The sequence below is a fragment of the Pteronotus mesoamericanus genome, unplaced genomic scaffold (genome assembly GCF_021234165.1).
Source record: "Pteronotus mesoamericanus isolate MK-2021 breed Mesoamerican mustached bat unplaced genomic scaffold, CSHL_Meso_final contig_50, whole genome shotgun sequence".
In the NCBI taxonomy this organism is placed as follows: domain Eukaryota; kingdom Metazoa; phylum Chordata; class Mammalia; order Chiroptera; family Mormoopidae; genus Pteronotus; species Pteronotus mesoamericanus.
Genome location: NW_026555186.1, coordinates 29,845,618 through 29,867,500, shown reverse-complemented (window position 1 = coordinate 29,867,500; position 21,883 = coordinate 29,845,618). Strand labels below are relative to the sequence as shown.

Here is a 21,883-nt window from a genome sequence, read left to right as displayed (position 1 = left end):
AATGGATGAAAATCAACTCAATGTGTCCATTAAAAATTTAGACAGGGTATTGATGGAGGGGAATTTTAAAAACCAGTCCTTTAAATGATTCTGACAAATAACTACCATGGTTTAAGAGCCACTCACATTCATTAGTGTCTATGTTAGTTGAAGCTTAAGTCCAATGAGGAAATACTATAGGGAAAGCCTATGTGATGCCTCTCAGATCACAGATCAGCCATTGAAAGATGTATACAAATATTTGTACCATAGACCCACAGATAGGTTTTATAATGCAAGCACTCAGAACAGTAGTTTTCAACGAGACATCAAATTATCTTTATTAGGTTCTTATTGCAGCTGTAACACATTACCACAAACATGGGGCTTATAACAATGCAAATTTATTACCTTACAGTACAGGAGATCAGAAGTCCAGACTGGGTTTCACTGAGCTAAAATCATGATGTCAGCACGGCTATGTTCCCTTCTGGCGGTGCCGTGGGAGAATCATTTTTCTTCTCTTTTCCAGCGTCTAGAGGCTGGCCGCATTCCGCAGCTCGTGCCCGCCCAACACCAGAGCCAACCACTCCGACACTGACCCTCCTGCCTTGCTCTTTCAGTTATGGGAGTCATATAATTACATTGGCTCCCCTAGATAATCCAGGACAGTTTCCCCACCTTCAGCTCAGCTGGTTAATGCCCCCTTGCTATGCACTGTTGCCTATACATAGGTTCTGTGAAGTAGCACATGGATAATTTTGGGTGGAGGGAGAAACATGATTCCATGTACCACCTCCTCTATAGAACCTGTGGGGAGAGAAAGATGACTCAGATACTCGTACCTCACCTGCCAAATTGCAGAGGACAGGAAGGGTAGGGCCAGGAAGCCTCTGGAGGTCGTTCTGATGCAGAGCCAGAGCCCAGCACCACATACAACCATGTACTCTTTGATCTTGATGTTGATTGTACCATGGTGATCACTCGCTATACCTAGAATTCAGTGGAGCCTCACTGTGGGGATTTTGGCCAGCTGAAGTTTTCAGATCAATCATATTAAATTAAATTTTATATACATATTCCTAATACTATTTTTATACTTTTTAAGGCAGAATTTTTATTTCAAATTTTATTAGTTTACATTTGTTAGAATCAGAATTATAGTAGCATTTTTCAGGGAAACGCTGATTTACCTTGGTAGATGATGGAAACAAACCTCAAATGACTTGAATTGTTATGCAGAGGCTTTAAAATATTTAAAAATGCCTGTGTACTCTGAAATATAATTATAGGCACAAATAACTAACTCGTGCTATTAAGGCAACAGAGAATTCAAAAGTTAATTATATTTTTGAAAAATCATGCAAAATCACTCAAAGGAATTATTGTCCAGGCTTAGTACTTTGTTATTTACATGTCTTACACGAATAAAATTAAGTAATAGTATGGAATGCATGTTTAAATAATAATATGAAAATTAAATTATAAGAAATGTCAAAATAGAGTGTGACTAATACCCTTATGGGCTGAGGAGGGTCAGAAAGAACTGGATGAACAGACTGAGTCTTGAGCATTGTGTTACGGGTAGTATTTGAGATGTAACTAAGTTATATGACTTATAGTAAATTGTAAGTAAATAACGATTTATTATGATTTAAGTAAATCATGGAAATAACCAGTGAGACCTGTGTGCAAAATTGGCAAAAACTAAAGGATACACAAAATTTAGAATTAAAATACAGTGTCTTTGGAGGGCTGTGCTAATAGATTTTTTTAAAAGGCTTATTTTTTCATTAAAGTTTTATAGATCTAGGAATTCCCATTCTTAAAATGAAATGGCACTTTTCTGAAAAGATCCTGCTCAAGAGAAGATGGAAAATTGTTTCCCACCCTATAATTCTATCCCTAGAAAGAATTCTTTTTTGTGGAGGGGAAGGTATATGTTATGTGAAAGATAAACTAACTTATCTCAAAGTTTACTGGCTGTCCAACTTTGGGTTTTAAACCAAATACTTAATTTTTCACTTCCCTGGGAGCTAAATATGAGGAGGAACCCTAAGTGCCCACTGCTATCGCCTATCAGAGTGAAGTCTAAAATTAGTGGAATCATGGCAGAAGTAGTTTAATAAAGACAGCAGGTGAGGAGCTGAGTGTTAGATTTTGCCATTAATTGGATGGAGAGTTAACTCAAGTAAAACTGGGTGGTAGGACTACCTTCATGCCCCAGGAAATCTGGTAATGACTTAGCTGTGACTCCTTTCTGTTTGGGTGATGTCTTCTTCAGTGAACTCTTACAGTAAACAAACAAAATGACCAGGTGGGTGGGCAATATCCTGTACAGAAATGGTACTGTGTTCTTGAAGAGTTGGATTTATTTCTGGACACCGACCTTTTAAAAAGCAATACATCATTCTCCATCCAACAAATGCGTGCCATGACCAATAATATGTTGGTATGTCCATTTTCAGCTTATAGTACAAAATAAATGAAAGCCAAGGACATTACAATTGGGAGGGAAGGAGAACTATTATTTAAAAGGCTTTTAAATGATGTCACTATATATTCTTTAACAACATCCTCTAAAAGCCTTTGAAAAAATAGTCCCTTCCTCCCTCAGTTGTTAACAAAGACCATGCTAGGGACTGCTCTTTAAAAGGCTGTTAAATGGTGATACTATATTTTGTAACATCAACATCATTTAGAAACCTTTTAGAGAACAGTCCTGCTCACCCACAACTAAGAGAGGGGGGAAAGGACATGGGGGAAGGTATTACTTTTTTAAAGGCCTTTGGATGTTACTATCAATAAATACAGCAATATTGTTTTTAAAAGCCCTTCTCCAATGGTGATTCAGCTTTTTGATAAGTACTTTTAACCTCATGACCTTATGTTATCTGACAGATTGGTGTTTTAACGTTGACTGAAAACTCAATTTACTAATAATCCCAATAATGCCTTCTATTGAACAGCTTAAAAATCAATTTCACAACTCAGTGAGAGAGACAGGATATGTATAATTAGCCCCATTTTACAGAAGAGAAAAACAGAAGTTAAGTGAGGCTGTGATTTAGCTGAGACCTCACTACTAACGTCTGGCTGAGTTGAAACTATACCCCAGGTCTCTTGACATGTGGGTCTGGTTCCCCATCCCGTTCCCTCAGGTTACATTCACTATTTTTTTCAGTGATATTTTTCTTTTAAAAAAATTGTTAGTGATATTCATTGCTCTTTTCAACAGTTAATCTCTTATGATAAGTATAAAAATGGGATTCTGTAATTTTAGTATTAAAGATAGATGAGTAGATAGTAGAGGTTTTATTAGCACCGTAATCCTGATGAAGTAAAGAAATACAAAATATCGCAGTATTGCAGTCATCCTATGATGTTATGGCATTCAGACTTTTTGTGAGATTTCTTTGTTTTATGATGTTTACTTATGAAATTATCATTTGAAATCCACTTTCAGATATCTAGCTTATTAAATACCGATATTGTAAAGACGATGCTAATTCCCTTTCATTGGTTTGCTTTTGAAAGTTATGTTGGCTGAGGATGCTGATTCATAATTAAGACCATATTCAAAAACGTTTTCCAATTAACATTAATCTTTAAAAAGAAATAATGAATGCTGGTTCTTCCCACTTCCTGTTGAGTTCTCTGAAGGCGAGGAAAAAAAATCTCTCCACTTGCTTGCATTACTGACCTTTATTTTCCTTTATTATAGGAACATTTTGTGTTTATTGAAAAAGGAATCATAGCTTACTGCTTGACAGAAATGATGCTTAAAAATATTAAATCCAGTCTTAATTCTGCCACTGTTTTTACCCTTATGCTAATAAATGTTGTCTTTGATTATGATGAAAGAAGAGTATTTTCATCAGCAAAACACTGTCATATGCAGTATCTCACTAAATCCTTATCAAACAATCCTATGAATTAGGTAGTGTTACCCTTTCTTTTACAGATTCAAGCCTAGAGAAGTTAAATAGTTTTCTTCTCATCAAATAACTTGAATGTCTTTTAACTTAAAATTCAGTGTTTTCTTTCTTACCAATGCCAACCATGACTGACAAGAAGGAAGTCATAGCCTTTCTTGCTTCTAAAGAAAAATGCCCCAAATGTGTTTAAAAAAAAAAAAATACAGCCAGAGAATAAATAGGCCAGTGCCAAGGTATGAGCATCTAGGCCCTGATCCCGGCACTTATTCAGAAAAATTCATAGTCAGGAGACTTAATGAGAAGAAAGCTGGGTCATCAGAGGGCTTCGCTCCCACAGCTACGGACTCCAAAGACTAAGGTTCCTGGGCAGCAAATCACGTGCCTCCCCTGTCTCCCCATTCCTACCTTCTCACCAAAGAATTTAAAATGTTTATTCACAAATCAGACAGAAGTAAATATACATGTGTGTATGCACATGTGCACGTGTGCTTCTGGTCTGGAAGGACTTATTTCCCCATCCTCTTCCAACTTTAGGAGTTCCTCAGCAACAGTGGCACCTCTGATTGGCATCTGTGATGTATAAGGATCCTCTTCCCCTCCGTCAGATTCAAAGAAAACATCCCTAGAGAGACCCGTTCTTTAAAATTAAGGTAGCTTTAATAAAACTGCCTTTCCAGTTTGCACATCAACCAAGGCATACTTTTTTTCCTTCCTCGAGGACTTCACCCAGATGAGATCCATATCCCTCTGTCTCCTGACACAGTCCTTTAAATACAAGCAGCATGGCCAATTCTTAGATGCCGTAGTTGCATATGGAAAATATGTGGAACAGCTAACAATTTCCCTCCCTTGCATGCTTTTTATTAAGTACCGTACATAGCCTAGCTTTTCTCCACTTGGATCTTGCTTGTCCTATAGGAAATATTCTCAGCATGACCTCCCTGACTCAGAGTGCTCCATAATTCTGTCCTGGATGAAATCATTATTACCAGCAGGAGTGTGATATGACGCTCCCAGCTGTTGCATCCAGGCCATTCCCTTTTTATCATTTTACTTCTTTTTATGAGGCCCATCCCATCTTACTGTTTATCCTTTCCCTTCCTTGTCGCTCGTGCCTTGGGATCTCTTAATCTCTTACCCATGTTCAGTGAAGACCTTGGCATCTTACACATCATCTCCCGAGCCCACCATCAACCTGGGAGAGCTCAGTCATACTAACAGTTTGTGTAATATGTTACCTCACAGCCTCCTGATCTGTTTAGTTTTAATAACTTTCACCTGTACTGAATTTAGCCACATACTCCTTTTTTTTTTTTTAACTCTGAAATCTTATTTTACTCCCTCACTTGTGCCTATCGTGTTCCTCAGGCACTATTTTCCTCCAAATTTTCTTTTTATGTGTAGGCTAGATTTACAACAACCCTGAACGACAGATGATAGTTTTCCCATTACACAGATGTGAAAACCGAAGTCCCTAGAGAGCGAGCAATTTCTCTGGTATTATAGGGTCAATAAGCTGCAGAGCCAGAGTTTCAGCTCAGGTCTGTCTGGCCTCAAAGCCAAGTACTCTCCACCACATCTCGCTGAGCATGTAAGGGAGGTGCACTTAAAAAGAATTCTTTTTACAGGGGTCTCAGTGGTACAGATGATGTGTAAGGAGTCTAAAGACGGAGATCAATTTGAGCAAATAGAAGAGGGGAGCGAAAGATTGGGAGGGACACAAAATTGCCAACTATGGTTAAACCAGAGAGGGTTTTACTTATATTTCCATGAAGTCTGAAATAATTTTCAATAAACGTGCACTACTTTTGCAGTTTGAAAGGGGAAAAAAAGCATTTTAAATGTTTTAAATGTCAGTGATGACCTGAACCAGCTTAGACCAGTGGTAGATGGACAGAAGGAAATGAATACAAGAGACATCAAACTTGTCAACTAATTGTTGGAGGGAAACGAAGATGTCAAAGCTAATAACAGGGTTCTGAGCTTGGTTGCAGTGGAAGAGGACATCAATTTTCTTTTTTTTCTTTTGTCATTGATACTGTCAATAAAAGAGGGATTATCACACCTAGCAAATAACAACACGTGATTGTTTTGTGCTTATGTAAAATGTTCTGGTTCTAATGAACTTTGTTATAACCAATTATTGGAACTTTTCTGCTAAGCACTTTGAGAACCAGACTTAGTTTTATTTATATTAGTAACCTTAAAACCAAAGTCAAAAAAAAACTATTTAAAAGAGTAGTATAACATCCGTATCCTTGTTTCTGGAACCTGTTTGTTCATGGAAGTGGTAAATAACAGTATGTTATGCATCATTTCAGATTTCAGATTTATAAAAAACATTAAATGATTGACATTGAGGTTTACAGGTTTACATTTGGGAAGGAGGGAAAGTAGGCTATTATTATAAAGTAACTTCCTCTGCATCTCAGTGCCAGTGTAAATTGAATACAGCTTGTGCCAGTGGGTCAGTAAATTTTGTAAAAGGCCAGATAAATACTTTCAGCTTTGCAGGCCTGACCCACTCAGCTCTGCCATTGTAATACCAAGTCATAGACAATGTATAAATGAATGAACATGGCTGTTTTCCAATAAAACTTTGTTTATGGACATTGAAATTGGAATTTAATATAATTTTAGTGTCACAAAATGTTATTTTTCTTTTGATTTTTTCCAATCATTTAAAAATATAAAAGCCATTCTTAGCTCACAGGCTTTATAGTAACAGGCAGTGGATGAAATTTGCCCCACAGGGGTAGTTTCCTGGCACCTGCCTAATACCACCCAGGAAGTTAAATACTCATTAAGTGGCAGTTGATGATATAGTCAGTTCTTCCTGAAAATAAGCTTTTATAATATATATTGACTATTACCAAAATAAGAGGTAAAAAAGTTTCATGTTTTTCAGAATGTATACTGATTACTAAAATAAAATATGAGGAATGAGCACAATTATTTCCTACAATACCTAAATTTATATATATGGGATGCACAAAAGGAGGTTGACAGTTGTGAGTACACGAAATAGAGTTTATTCTTTTATTAATTCTTTTATTATTTATTTCACAACTGTAAGCCTACTTTACCAACCTCTGCATAAGGAGGGCGTTATCTTAGGATTGTAAACCATTTGAAGTAATGTTTGATGGAAGATTAAGTATATTTCTTTGAGTCTATCTATAGTTACAGCTAAGAGTTAAGCACATTTGCTCTTTGATTTTTTTAATCCTGTACTAAGTACTAGGCCAATACTATGGATTAAAGGTAAAATAGACTCACTGTCTATAGTTTACTGGGTAAATAAGATGATACTGTGCTTTTCTGCATTGCAACTCGACCAGTTGAGGCATACATTTGGTTTTTAAAAAATACTAGTTTTAAAGATGAAACTGTATCTCTGTTTATAACTACTTTTTTCCTGGTCATTTTTATAAATCACAAACCTAAATAGATATGCTGTAAAATAAGCCAAACAAAACTAGGTACAAAGGCAGCATTTTATGTACTGCAGATCTTCATATTTTTGAAGTCCAAAAGCAGAATAGATCGATAATGCTTAAAAATGATTAAGTGACTAACTGTGGATTAAAGCATAAAAGGCTGGAAAACATTGTTTTCATAAAGCTTTACATGTATATGTCAGCTTTGAAATAGTGATGCAGATGTTGAACAAGGTTTATTCTTAGGCACCTACTTGCTATTCTATGTTTTATTTTTCAATTCTCATTTAAATTTTATAATTCAATCATTTTGAACAGCTATGTTCAAAAGAAGTTTTACAACTTTAATCTTAATAATCTCAAAAAAGCAGACATGCTATGTCATAAAATAACTATTAGTGACTAGTTTGTATCCTGTAAATCTAACTTGAGTTGATAATATGGTCCATTACCAGCTAACTGCACAGAGTATTTTTCATTTTACACTCTTCAGTTACTTTTTAGTGAAGTGTTAAAAAATATGAAGCTTTTCTCCTCTCTAAAATTGCACGCTGTCTGTCTGTTATTAGGGAGATAACAGCTCTTATAAATGTTTCAGTAAGCGCTAAGTAGACAGTTATGTGCACTCTCATTCCACGCTTATTTGCTTACTGTAATAAACTGATAAAATATGTGTGGTTTGTCTCTGTGTATCTACAGGCATCATGAGTCACATAGATTTCCTTTAGAAATAATGTTGTGTCTGCAGAATTGATTGGTTATTTTCATAAACCATCTAAAGGTACACAAACGACTTTTATTATTTAAACATATGCTGTGTAAAGATTTGCAGAGGGTTAGCTCATTGTTACTTAATGCTTTTTGTTCAGTTAAGTCCAGAAGGAGGCTTTTTATTTTAGAGTTATTACAGTTACTGAACTAATTACCTCCTCAAGAATCATAGTGAGGATAGCCCATATCATTTGCTTATAATGCAGCTAGATTTTTAATTCTTTGAGCATTAGCAGTTAAATAAATCAAAACCAATAAATTCAAATACTGTCTTTCCTACTATCCTATTTATGCAAGTTTTAATATTTAATGGGAAATAATGCTGTTACCTAAAGATAGCTGTTTTGAGAATTAGTGTTTGTATCATAGAAGTCCTTCTAGTTAATGTTTTTCTTTGTGTGGGCCTTTAAGAAATAGAGTATTTGTTCTTTTTTTTTTTTGCAATTATATGTGATAGAAAATTTCTAATCGTTATGTCCTAAAACCAATAAATATTATTATTGATAATTTCCACTCTATCACCACAGTATGCTCTGTAAGACTGTAATATTTGTAGAAATTTTTATAATTGAGCACTCAGCATCTAATAAAGTATAGTTATGACCAACACTAGAGGTCTGTATTTGTAAATTTCTATAATCATTTAAAATGGTAAATTTATGCTTTGAGCACTGAAAATGGATGAAATTATGTTTTATACATTGAACATAAAAATGGAGAGTAAATGGGGAAACAGATGAACCTAATAAATAAGAAAATTATATACACACACGCATGCACGCACACATATCTATTGTGTTAGAAAATGTACTAAGTGACTATGAAAACACAAAAAAAAGGAAATCAGAAGGAAGATATGCAGTGGGTTAGGCCTCATTGAGAAGGTGACATTTGAGCAGAGATATATCAGACCTGGGAGAACACACCACACCAGGAAGAGGGGGCCTATGCCAAGGTCCTGTGGTAGGTGCATTACTGGTGTGTACAAGGAAGTCAGTTGGCTGCAGTGGAGTGAGTCATGAGTTCAAGAATAGTAGGAAAGGAGGTTAAAGAAACATAAGAAGGGACCAGGCCATCTGAGGCCTTAGGGGCCTTTGTAAGGGTTTTTGGCTTTTACTGTCAATGAAATTGGGAGCTCTTGGAGGTGTAGAACAGAGCAGAGACGTGATGTAACTTCATTTTAACAAATTCATCCTTGCTACTATTTTCAATCTTTGCTGAATAGGGTGCAGGAGAAGAAGCAAGGCAACCAGGTGGCAGACTATTGGAATAATCTACATGTGAGATGATGGTGGTTCAGACTAGGATTTTAACAGTAGAGGCAATGAGAAATGGTCAGATTTTACTTAATAAATTCATTTAAATAACAGTGGATCCCTTGCCTGATCTCTTGTTTTGTGTTCTGTTAGTTTACTAAGCCTGTCTGTGTCATGGCATTTATCACACTGGTTGAATTACTTAGTTCTCCCCAGCTAAACAATAAACTCCTTGAGGAGTAGGATACTCTGTCTTTGTAGCATGGTCCTTAGTACAGTGGTTGGCACCACTACGATGCATCAACGATACATGTTAGTTGAAAGAGTGAATTAGTAAATTAATGAATAGCAATGACTTTGTGTTTGAAACAGTGGTGATCTTATAGGACTGGGAGTTCCAGAAGTCCCTCTAAGATGCCCATGGGAGACACAGAGTCAGAGAACAAAGAAAGGCAGAGTGGTACTTTATTATGAGCAGGGGCTTTGCTCTCTAACCCTCATGTAGAAATCCAGTGAGTTAGGATGGTCATGTCAAGGACCCCTCTTTCCTATAGAATAGCGATTTTCAACTGATGTGCCACAAGAATGTTTAAAACATGTAATACCTGACAATTTAGTCAGGGCACCGACCTCTTTTCCCTTAGATTGTCAAATTAAGAAAACAACAGCCAACACAGCAAGAGCTGTCCAGTGTGAATGAATCAAAATTATGCTTATTTTTTGTCAGATCAGCAAAAAATATGTTATTTGATGTGCAGCACAATTTTAGTAATTAGTTTGTGTACACCAAGAGAAGAAAAACGTTGAAAATCACTGCTATAGGAGGTGGGTCTACAGAACCTTGAGCCAAAACAATCTCTTAGGTTGAACCATATGAATTGCTAATTCAATGGTTTTGACTTATAGAATTGATAAATTCATATGGTACAACCTAGTCAGAGGCCATACCTGAGTCTCTGATCTCACTATTTCATATCTACCAGAGCTCTAGGAAAAGGGACAAGAGAACATGTTCTCTCAGTGTACTTTCATTTCCTGCTCTCCCAATTAGTGTCTTGAAATGTGGCTAATCCTGATCAGTAGTTTGATGGGGAAGTTAAATGACAGAAACCTGGTTTGAACTAGCTTAAGCAAAAAAGGCAGGGTGGAGGGGGGACTACTGGAAGGAATGCTAGATAGAATATTTCACAGAAAATCAAGCTTCAGAAAGGGTTGGAATATGTCAGCTTCAAGAATATCCCATATACAAATCAAAGATACCAGCAGGACTCTGTCTCTTCTGGGTTTTTCTTTGCAATTTGCTTTACTTTTAACTGAACAATATGGTAGGACTATGGCCACAGACATTAGAGTTTTAAATTGCAGAATTTTAGCCACTTGAGAGAGACTGGCTTGACTTCCCAGGTCTCAAATCCATAAATCCTCAGAGAGAGACTCATTGGACCACGTCTATTTTTGAACAAATTAATGGTGGCCAAGTCATGTGGTGGCATGATAATAACATGCCGGCTTAATCAAGAATTGAATGTGGCAAGGTTCTTAGATGGTGGCAGGGTGTGGAGAGCAAACAGCCGCGTGCATAACCACTACAGGGCAAAGCACAGGGAAGAAAGCTGTCTCAAAAGCCCAACATTTAGTCTTGAACCAGATAAAAGCAACTCTGAAACACTGTCTTCTTCTTCTTCTTCAGTGTCTAAGAACTTGTGATACTTTTGAAGCCAGTAGAAACAACCCGATCATAACATGGAATTTCATAAAGGAAAGTCAAAAGGAAAAAGTCGTTTCTACCATGTAAAGTAGTCTCTTACGTATAGCAACTAGCTCTTATGGTACCATTCTATAGATTTCAAAAAGGCAACTGTTGAATGTAAGCTGGAATTTAAGTTTGTAAACTTAATTTACACCCTCAGTCAGGTTCCACTACACAAACTATATGATAGTCCTACTATGGGTTAATTTAGTTATTTGGAGTAAGTGGATCTAGAAATTGTTGAGTGACCAAAAAAGGGGTGAGAGGAGGCACTAAGAACTGTGAAGGGTATGAGATGTTACCTACTTGCAAGATAACATGTTAGCCTGAGACAGTTTCATGGACACCTGTAGAAAACACAAGGCAAAGAACAGCTGATTGCTCACAGCAATGTAGTGGCCTATTATGGCAGAACAACATCATTTGTACTGCTCCTCTGAGTTCCAGTTCCCACAAGGTGACACAGTGAATGCCAGATGTGACTGCACATGCAGTATGTTGCCTTACACATAGAGAAGAACCGGAGTATAGAAGATCCCCATCTTTCATAAGGGGCTGTTGGCAAACCTGTCTGACTTTTGCCACAGAGGGAGGCATTTACCTGTTTCCAAAAGCTGTTTGCTATGCAAACATCCTTGAAAAATTTTTCAAGAACAAAGTTGTTAATGCCTTTGCTCAGAAATCATGCAGAAGCATAAGAGACCTATGGAGAACTGTTCCCCGGAAATAGGGGAAGGGGAGAGGAGAAAGAAGTATGCTTTTCTTGTAAAGGTCCAGATAGTAAATATGTTAGGCTTAGCAACTACTCGGCTCTACCATTGGAGAGGAACCATCAACAGTATGTAAATGAATAAGTATGGCTGTGTTCCAATAAAACTTTATGAAACAGGTAGCAGGCCATATTTGGCATGCGGGCTATATTTGCTGGCCCCTGCCCAAGATGATCTGTTCCATTCAGACCTGTTAAATATCAGCTTTTTTTCTTAAAGCCTCATTTTCACAACCCAAGTCTAGGCCATTCTGTAATTAACTTTTTTTTACATTTAAGGAAATTATTGATATTTATAAAATGTAAAGTCAGAAAAGCTATTCACAATGTTTAGCATCGTAGAATATAAGCATCCACAGATCATATATATGTTTCTGAAATATAGGGATCTAATTAGTTGTACAAAATAGTAAACTAAAATCATGCTTGTCTGTCGGGAACTAATTGTATTACATTTAATTATTGAAGGATTAATGGAACCTACTCATTTTATTGAACAATATATCTAGATCACCTGTAGTTGATCTAGACATTAGATGAGGATGACTTAACATGACTTGTATGAGCTTAGAAAACAGGTTTTATACAGAGCAATCAAACATTTTCAGTTAGCCCTTTTTTGTAGTTAAAATAAAAAAGTGTATGTTACTACCACAAAGTGCCGTGTATGATGCTGTTTATTGTAGAAGAGAACATAAAACTCTGTATTATCACAAGTAGCCTTACAGAATTGTCAGGGAGGACGTTTTTAGATGTTAAATTCATTAGAGGGTGTTTCTTGAACTTGGTTGAGTGTGGAAAAGTGAGTAAAGAGAGTCATACTGTTTGCCTTACTTTGCACATACATCTTTTTAACTATTATAGTAAAGGTGCAGACTTTTGAGACAAGGTAGAAAAAAACAAATATTTAGGCCATGTGTTCCTGGGTTAGATTGAGAGAGAGACTCCGTAAACCAACTAAGATGGTGTGGCATACCTTCTAAGTGCCGCGTGTGGTATCTGGGTTGCCAGTTCCTGGCTGCTTGTAAGCCACGCCCCAGCTTCTGTCCGCTTTTCTGATTCCACTCTTCGCTTGCCTCACTCCAGGTTTTAATTTTATTTCCCCGTATTACAGGTAGCCCCGTATTACATGTAGCCCAAGCTGTCATGAGTTTTTTTCACTTTTTTATTATTTTTATTTTTCAGTTAGTGTTAGCATCCAATATTATATTAATTTCAGGTGTGCAACAGAGTGATTAGGCACTTATATAACTTACAAAGTAATGCCCCCAATAAGTCTCGTACCCATCTAACACCACGCATAATTATTACAATGTCACTGACTATAATCCCTATACTGTACTTTTCCATTCCCATGAGTGGCTACATCAACCTGTACTTAAAGATATAATGAAAATTGTGTCTCTGAAACTTGGTTACTGTTTCCAATATGCTTATCATCTAATTGAGAGAATAAACATAAGATATAGTTATCCCGTTATCCAGTTAAAGCCTTGTGTTTAAAGTTGATTGTTATAGCCTCAGTGACATGGGAAATATAAGCTTGTATAAACTCACACACATGTTCTGTGTCCATTTGCTTATTTATACGATGCCCACTATATCTTTGAATGAATGTTTCCTGCTAAGGATTGTTGTCTTGGGTTGTGCTAATAAACCCCACCCCCAAATTTGTAAAGGAAATAGAATTTAGTGTGAGCATTGAAACAGAAGAGCTTTGGAAATAATTTTTATACAAGGAAAAGAACCTAAGCTTCCAAGTGAAAGTGCTTTGGGAACTTAACATGCTAGAATGTTGTTACAATCATCAAAAGACCAAAGCAAAAGTCATAGGCCAGTTACTCTATTACTTTATATAGCCAAAGTTTAAAATTTACCTAAGTATTTATTATATTTTAAATTGTCCACCCTTATAAGTTGAGTTTTTAGGAAAGGAATACTATATTTTAATGCTGCTTTGAAGACATTTTATCATTTTGTATATATGACATTTAACTTTTGGATTTTTGTTGATGAATTTTAAATAATTATTAAAGTTTTAATGTCATCAGGTGTCAGGGGCATAGTGAACATGTTGAGTGGATTTATACATTCTTTCACAGTTATAATAGAAAACCTAGTTTGTGACAGCACACTTGTTAGGAAACAATCTTGATTATGCCTTTGTAATTACAAATTAATTATTTTTTAAAAGCTTGCCCATATCAGGTCAGGCCACATGCCATACTTCGACTTTGCTTGGAAAGATGACCGGGACATGATTTTAGAATGTACTGTCTCTTCATTTAACATGCTGCCTCTGATGTTGTTCAGAATTGAGAGGAGAATTTAACTAAAAGAGTCTAAAGTTCAATGGAAGGGTAAACATGATTAGACAAGAAAATACTGGGGAAGAGGAGGAGTGAGGGAGGTTTTGTTTTGCCAGGTAATTTAATCATATTGTAGGGCTATAAGAAATAGAACAATGTGGTATTGTATTAACTGTTCAATCAAGACCCAAAAATGTCTCCAAGTACATAAATAATTAGAATGTTTCTACTTAAAGATCATTGAGGCAATTTATTCATTAGATTCCACATATTAGTGAAATCATATTGTATTTGTCTTTCTCTTACTGGCTTATTTCACTTACCATAATGTTCTCTGGGTCCACCTATGCTGTCGCAAAGGGTAAAATTTTCTTTTCTATGACTGAGTAGTTTTTCATTGTGTAAATGTCCCATCGCTGTTTTATCCACTCACCTACTGATGGACACTTGGGCTGTTTCCATATCTTGGCGATTGTAAATAACACTGCAATGAGCACAGGGGTGCTTACGTTCTTTCAAAGTACTGTTTTGGATTCCTTTGGATAAAGTCCCAGAAATGAAGTTGCCGATTCACAAGACAGTTCCATTTTTAATTTTTTGAGGTATCTCCATACTGCTTTCCACACTGGCTGCACCAATCTGCATTCCTACCCACAATGCAAAAAGAGTTCCCCTTCCTCCACATCCTCGCCAGCACCTGTTGTTTGTTGATTTATTGATGATAGCCATTCTGACAGGTGTGAGGTGATACTTCATTGTGGTTTTAATTTGCATTTCTCTGATGATTAGTGACATTGAGCATCTTTTCATATGTCTATTCGCCATCTGTATGTCCTCTGTGGAGAAGTGTCTGTTCAGGTCCTCTGTACATTTTAAATTGGATTTTCTTTTGGTATTGAGTTGTATGAGTTCTTTATAAATTTCAGATATTAACCCCTTATCAGGTTTATCGGAGATTATGTTCTCCCGTTCTGTGCGTTATCTTTTTATTTTGTTGTTTCCTTTGCTGTGCAAAAACTTTTTAGTTTGACATAGTACAAATTTTTTATTTTTTGTTTTGTATCCGTTTCTTGGGGGAATATATCCATTAGAATATTGCTATGAGCATGTCCAAGATTCTGCTGCTTATGTTTTTGTCTATGATTTTTATGGTTTTTGGGTCTAACATTTAAGTCTTTAATCCATTTTGAATTTATTCTTGTGTGTGGCATAAGAAGGTGGTCTAGTTTTACTTTTTCTGCACATCCCTGTCCAATTTTTCCAACACACAAGAAAAACTATTTCTTGTTTTTGAATAAACTATCTTTAATCCATTGTATGTGTTTGCTTCTTCTGTGAAATATTGACTATAAAAGTGTAGGTTTATTTCTGGGCTCTCTCTTCTGTTCCATTAATCTATGTATCTGTTTTTATTCCAGTACCATGCTGTCTTGATTATTGTGGCCTCATAGAACAGTTTGATAATTAAGTCATATAATTCCTCCAACTTTGTTCTTTTTTTCTCAAGATTGGTATTGCTATTTGGGGCCTTTTGTGGTTCCATATAAATTTTTCAAATATTTGCTCTAGTTCTGTAAAATACATCATTGGTATCTTGATAGAAATTGTGTTGTATCTATAGATTCAACTAACAAACAAAATAGAGACAGACTCACAGATAGAGAGCAGGCTGACAGCTCTTGGTGAGGGGGTTAGTAGGTGGAGAGATTGAGCAAAAAGAAAAAAGGACTCATGGACATGGACAACAGTGTGATGATTGCAGAGGGGAGGGGGAATGAGGTAGATAAATGGTAATGGAATACAATTAAAATATTTAAAAAATAAAAGAGGATCTAGCAAAAGGAAAAAAAACATTGAGGAAAGACTAACATTAAATCATATGTAGGCTATGGTTAAGTATTTAGCGAAGAATACTTAAATATGGAGTAAATAGACGTCTGTCAGCTTCACATGAACTTTAAAAATGGAACCATGAAAGCCACTGAAGAAAATGTAAGTGACGAAGTTATCTGAGTTCAGAGTATGGGAGATCTTTTTCATCATTAAAGCAAAGGAAGAAACCACCTTAAAGGAAGTCGTAGTCTTCAGTTTACAGTGAAAGAAATTCAAGGTGAAAAAAGTTCAAGGAATCACAATTGGAAATGAAGGTACAAGATGTTCATCATTGGCAGATAAGACTATCTTACAGTTCAAAAGGCTGAGAAAATCAACTGAGAAATTGTTAAAACTAATAAAATTAGCAAGACATCCAAATATAGTATACCTAGAAAAAATTTACAAGAAAATTTATAAACTAAAAAATCTGAATATATTGAGTATGTAATTAAATATATTACTAGACATATATATTTATACATCAACATATGTCTTACTAGACATATATTTTCAAAATATTTTAATATATGCTGGCACCATACAGAAAAATTAATACTGTTTTGAAGGTATTTACATTTTAATATTATTTCTTACTTAATATTTATGTGCATGAGGTCCTACTAATGTATGTTATTGTGGTTTATGTAACACTTTAGGAAAAGCAAGAGTTATTGTCATAAATTTTTACATATTTTTAAGAGAAGTATGAATTATATTTACTAATTCATCTTTCTTCTTTTACATATGCAATAGGTCAGCACTCCTGTCTCTGTACCAATGAAAACTTATGTGCTGCTCCATCGGATGAGTGGGAGAGGACTAGCTGCCCATCATTCCTTTTCAAGACAGCCTTGCATTTTTGGTGCTAAGATGGTCTCTGTACAAATAACATTGAATAATACTACAGATCGAAAGATTGAAAATATCCACATTGGAGGAAAAAAACTTCCCATAGGCATGGAAGTGCATGTTTTTAATCCAATAGGTAAATATTCTCATTTAAAACTTTAACTGTATTCAGTAATTAAATGTGTTCATTTAAAAAGTAGAGTAGAATACATCTTATTGTATTGACTATTAATATACTCAGTTTGTTTGTTTTCCCTTTTTAAACTGAATTTATCGTACAAAATAAAAACATATTTTTGCCCTTAGGAATCAAATGCCAGCAAGGCTAATACCAATAATCACGAAAGGATGGGGCTGAAGAGTCAAAATTGCCTCCTGTTTTGCCTGTCTGCCTCACCTTCCCCATGCCTCTCTGCCTCAGTTCCATTCCTGCATGATTTAGCATGTCTTTTTGAATACAGTACCTGCCATTTCTCCCCTTCCCTGTTTCCTTTAATATTCCATAAATTGAAAAGTGAAGGGATTGACGAATGAAAGGCTGTATACTATTATTTTCCTTTCCACAAATACCCAGGAATTTCCTTTTTCTTGGAATAAAACACAAGATATGGCAGTCCTGGGTCCTTATTCCCACATGCAGCACCGCCAGCTGGTGCTGAGCAGGCTGCCCTCAGACGCAGCGTGTGCTTTCCAGGTACCTCAGTGCCCGTTACATGGACTGTCTCATCAAGCTGTCATTCCCTTCCAGTATTGTACCAAAACTGTACCTTTTAAAAATTGTATTGTAACGGTGTGTCTTACTTACACAATTTTAGAGTTTAGAACAGGATGCTAAGTAGAATGTCTGTATTTCTGTTTTGTGTAAGTGGACACAGCCCTAAAGTTTTGTTGGGAGAAGCTTCAGGCAAAATCTCAATTAAAAGTAATATAAAGCCCTGGCCAGGTGGCTCATTTGGATGGAGCGTCATCCCATAACTGAGAGGTCGTGGAATTGATTCCCAGTCAGTGCACATACCTAGGTCGCGGGTTCTGTCCCTGTTCCAGGCGCATATGGGAGACAACCGATCGATGTTTCTCACATCGACGTTTCTCTTGCTTTCTTTCCCTCTTCCTTCCCCTCTCTCTCTCAAAGCAATGAAAAAAATATATAGCTTCAGTTGAGGATTGAAAAACAAGTAATGTAATGTTTCTGTCACTGAATCTGTGAAATATTATAATCAGAAAGTTCCAAATAGTTCCTTTCTATAATACTTAAGTTGAACAAAGGCTTTTGATCAGGACTGTGCCTTCTTTTTTCACTGTTTCACATAACTATTCTATTTCTGTTCACTTTAGCTCATCGACATTGTTGAATCCTCTTACACAAGTTTAGTTTTCATGAGTCATTCAGTAAAGAAATCATTCTTTATCTTATATTTTTACTAATAGATGGAATATGCTAGATTTTTATAAGTAACCAAAGTAAAGTAGAGATAAAGTAAGGTGATTTCAGAACCCACTTGTTACACTTTATTTAAAAAATAATTTGGGAATTAAGACAGCATTTAAAGAATATAGAACATCCTTTTTTTATTTTACAAAGTTAATGTATAAATATATTAATAATATATTTTAAATTACTTTGTGACTGTAGCAATTTGTGTTCTTTTTTTGATTGCTTAAAATTCATCCTTTTTCACCTAGTTAAAAAATTAAGAAGTGTCAAGCAGTTGATATATGAATTGTCTGAAGGTTGAAAATGTTATCCAAAGGTTAAAACACTAGAACAGTATTAACATTTCTTTGAGCTGGCATAATGAGTCAATGACCTGAACTTTTGCTGGCCTGTGTAGAATAGAAGAAGTAAATAATAATAAATTTCATAGTATGGTCCTAACACAGAAAGAAGGTATGAATTTATACCAGCGTCTCAGTACCAGTAGTAAGCTTTTGTTATTTTAGGCAAAATTTTAGGACTATAATGTTTCATTCATTTCACTGCCATTTATTGAATATACTCAAAATACAGAGTTCTTGCCCATTAGTAGGTATTTGTATATACCACCACCTAGCCTCTTTCATCAATAAATTACAGTAGAGTTACAGAGTATATGTTAATTACTCCTCCAAAAACATCCTAAAACTGCAACATAGAACAAGTACTGTATGTTCATATTTTGTGAAATAAGGGAGGTAAGATAATTGTTTTTATTTAGTAAGCACATGTGCATATGTTAATGAGTTTAGCAGATTTCTTATTTGTCACCAATCTTTTTGTCTAAAATATTTGATGGCTTTTTTTTCCTGTTTTTTTCCATGCCTTTAGTGTGAAGCTGAATTCCTTGCAAGAGTATTAGGAATCACATGACATTTTCCCCACAGAGACCAGTATATAAGAGATGTAAAACACACACACACACACACACACACACACACACACACACGCCTTAGGCTGTTCAGTAACTTTATGTTAACAATTGACAAGTTTGAGTTTAGCTAAGATTTCACCAGTTACTGTATGACTGTCACATCAAACTAGATCGCATCCTGGGTGATTTCATTTTTCATTATTAACAGTGCAGTGTAATAGAGCCTGTGTTTTTCAGCCATTTCTATATAAACCTCTCATCTATATGCAGTGATCTAAAGAAATATCCAAAAAGACACCTGATCGAGTAAACTTCCCCAATGTAGTAAGCTTCAAATATTATAAAAGTTCATTATATGAATAATTTTATGCTAACTACTTTGTTCTTCAAGTATTCATGTAATAAAACATACCACTGATCATAAGCTGTCCTTCAGGATTAGATGGCACTAAACTCACATTTAATTATCTCAACACTGAAGACGATACCAAACTATGTCAAAGAGTGTGCTAACAACAAGGCACCTTGTGAACTGTCATTTTGTCAAGTGAAATACACAGGTACCTGATGTGGAGAGATCTAAATCGTGAATGCCATCCTGTTACGGGGATGACAGCATTCGCTGCCAGTGCGCTGCTCACCTGCGTACTAGCCCAGACCCCGCTGTATCCTGGTACAGAAGAAAGCATTAAGGGTTCACTAAAGAATAGCCTTGAACAATGTGACTGATGGAGCTGTGACCTGATAAGGTGTAGCTTTTGGAAAAGTGTAAAGGAAAATAAAAAGCATCATTGTAGTTAGTTATTCTATAATAACAGGTTTGGCAAAGATTTTGGCAGCAAATCTTCCATTACTTGTGTAAATGTTAAGTTTATAAACAAATGAAATTGAAACTGGAAAGATCAACTTACATACCACTAAACGAACCAATAACATTTAAAAATCAGCTTCAAACAAGTACTCTTATAATGCCTAGTCTTAATTGAGTCTATAAGACATAGACATACTTCTTGATATAAGCTTACTGAATTGTTCTTTTGTCCCACCCATATCATCTTCTCTGTCATGGTTAACACTTAATGGCAAATCATACTTATGAACAAGCCTTAGGATAATCATAGCTTACTGGATTAGAGTGTGTTTGCTAAAATATAACTCCATGTATCTAATAAGATACGCAGACTAGATAAAGCTAAATATAAAGCTATTGTACAGTATTGCACTTACACTGAAGACTTAGCAAGGTGGATATCAAAAGTAGATGGTGTCCATTTAAATATATAGTATGTGCATAAATATTTATACTAAGAAGTATATATTTAAGATCTCCCATTCTTCTTCTAATGTACAGCCAGACTTTGGAATCCTGAACAGAATAAAATTTTGTCATTGTCTTAAGTTTTTATCATTGTGAACTGAAAAACACCAGTGTTGTGTATATATTGATACAGTTACTGATACTTGGTTAGTTAATAGGTTAAGCTTTAAAAATTACAAATCTATAAAATGTCACTTTATTATTTGTTTTTTTCAAGATAATCTGTTACTAAATTTTCTTTCAGTAATTCTTTGAATAATACAATTAGACTTACCATTTGGTTTTTATAATGCCAGTTATCTTGATTAATTTCCTAATTCAACAAATTAATTTCTTCCAGTTTTGCTTTATATTTCCATATTTAAATTTTTGCCTTTTAATTTTTTCCAGTGGAAATTTGAAACATTATTTAAATTTTACTTTTTATCTCTAGATAAATATTTCATAGCTTTAAATACATAATCTCTTTAAAGCACTTATAGCTTATTACAGTTGTTCCACACAGGACTAAATTTCTTTATCACCTTTGGTGCCTATAAAGACAATATTGTAAAATATGACATTTTCAGGAAGAGATACATTTCTGAAACAAAATGATATATAAAGTGTTCATTGAAATATGTGCAGAATTAAGTTGTGAAGGAAAGCCTTCAATAGTGAGATTACTGTATAATTTACTTTACTATTCTTATTTTGAAAGTGTTCTTATAAAGCCATCATTAAATTTGACTATTTTAATCAAACTAGAAGCATTACATAAGTTTTCAGTGTTTAGTTTGCTTTTCTTTCACATCCTCTGTGTTTTCATGTCTAAATAATCTGATTTCCTAGAATCTCTTGAGCCTGAGGGATCCATTACTGTTTCAATGGGTATTGACTTTTGTGATTCCACTCAGACTGCCAGTTTCCAGTTGTGGTAAGTTCAATTGTTTTTCTATATTTTATATTACCTGTAAAAGATAGCAGATCAAAACTAAGCTTTCAACAGCTTTTTGTTTTGAGAGACAAAACATTTAAACAAATGTGCCTTTCTTTGGCAATGGTTAGACTGCCATGGAATAGTTGTATAAATTGTGTACAGTATGTGTATGTATAATATTTGTTATACAACTAGCCATGACAGTCTGCCATATGTGATTGTAATTCATAGTTTGTTGGTCAAAGTAAGAAGCTACTGCTAATTTTTTTTACTTCTAACTGCAGTTTTGGAAAATTTAGGAGAAAATTGATGAGGAAAATTCAGCAGAAATAAAAAAAAAAAAAAACTTTAATAATATCACT

At 35.2% G+C, this 21,883-nt stretch overlaps 1 protein-coding gene across 1 annotated transcript in view; it reads left to right on the top strand.

The window, feature by feature from the left end:
- The window catches only part of AP3B1 (adaptor related protein complex 3 subunit beta 1), a 254,416-nt gene that overhangs the window by 202,980 nt on the left and 29,553 nt on the right, over positions 1-21,883 (top strand). Inside the window, exons 23-24 of the mRNA XM_054578514.1 lie at positions 16,841-17,072; positions 21,434-21,518. Coding sequence (XP_054434489.1) covers positions 16,841-17,072; positions 21,434-21,518 — 317 coding nt within the window. The remainder of the gene's footprint in view (positions 1-16,840; positions 17,073-21,433; positions 21,519-21,883) is intronic.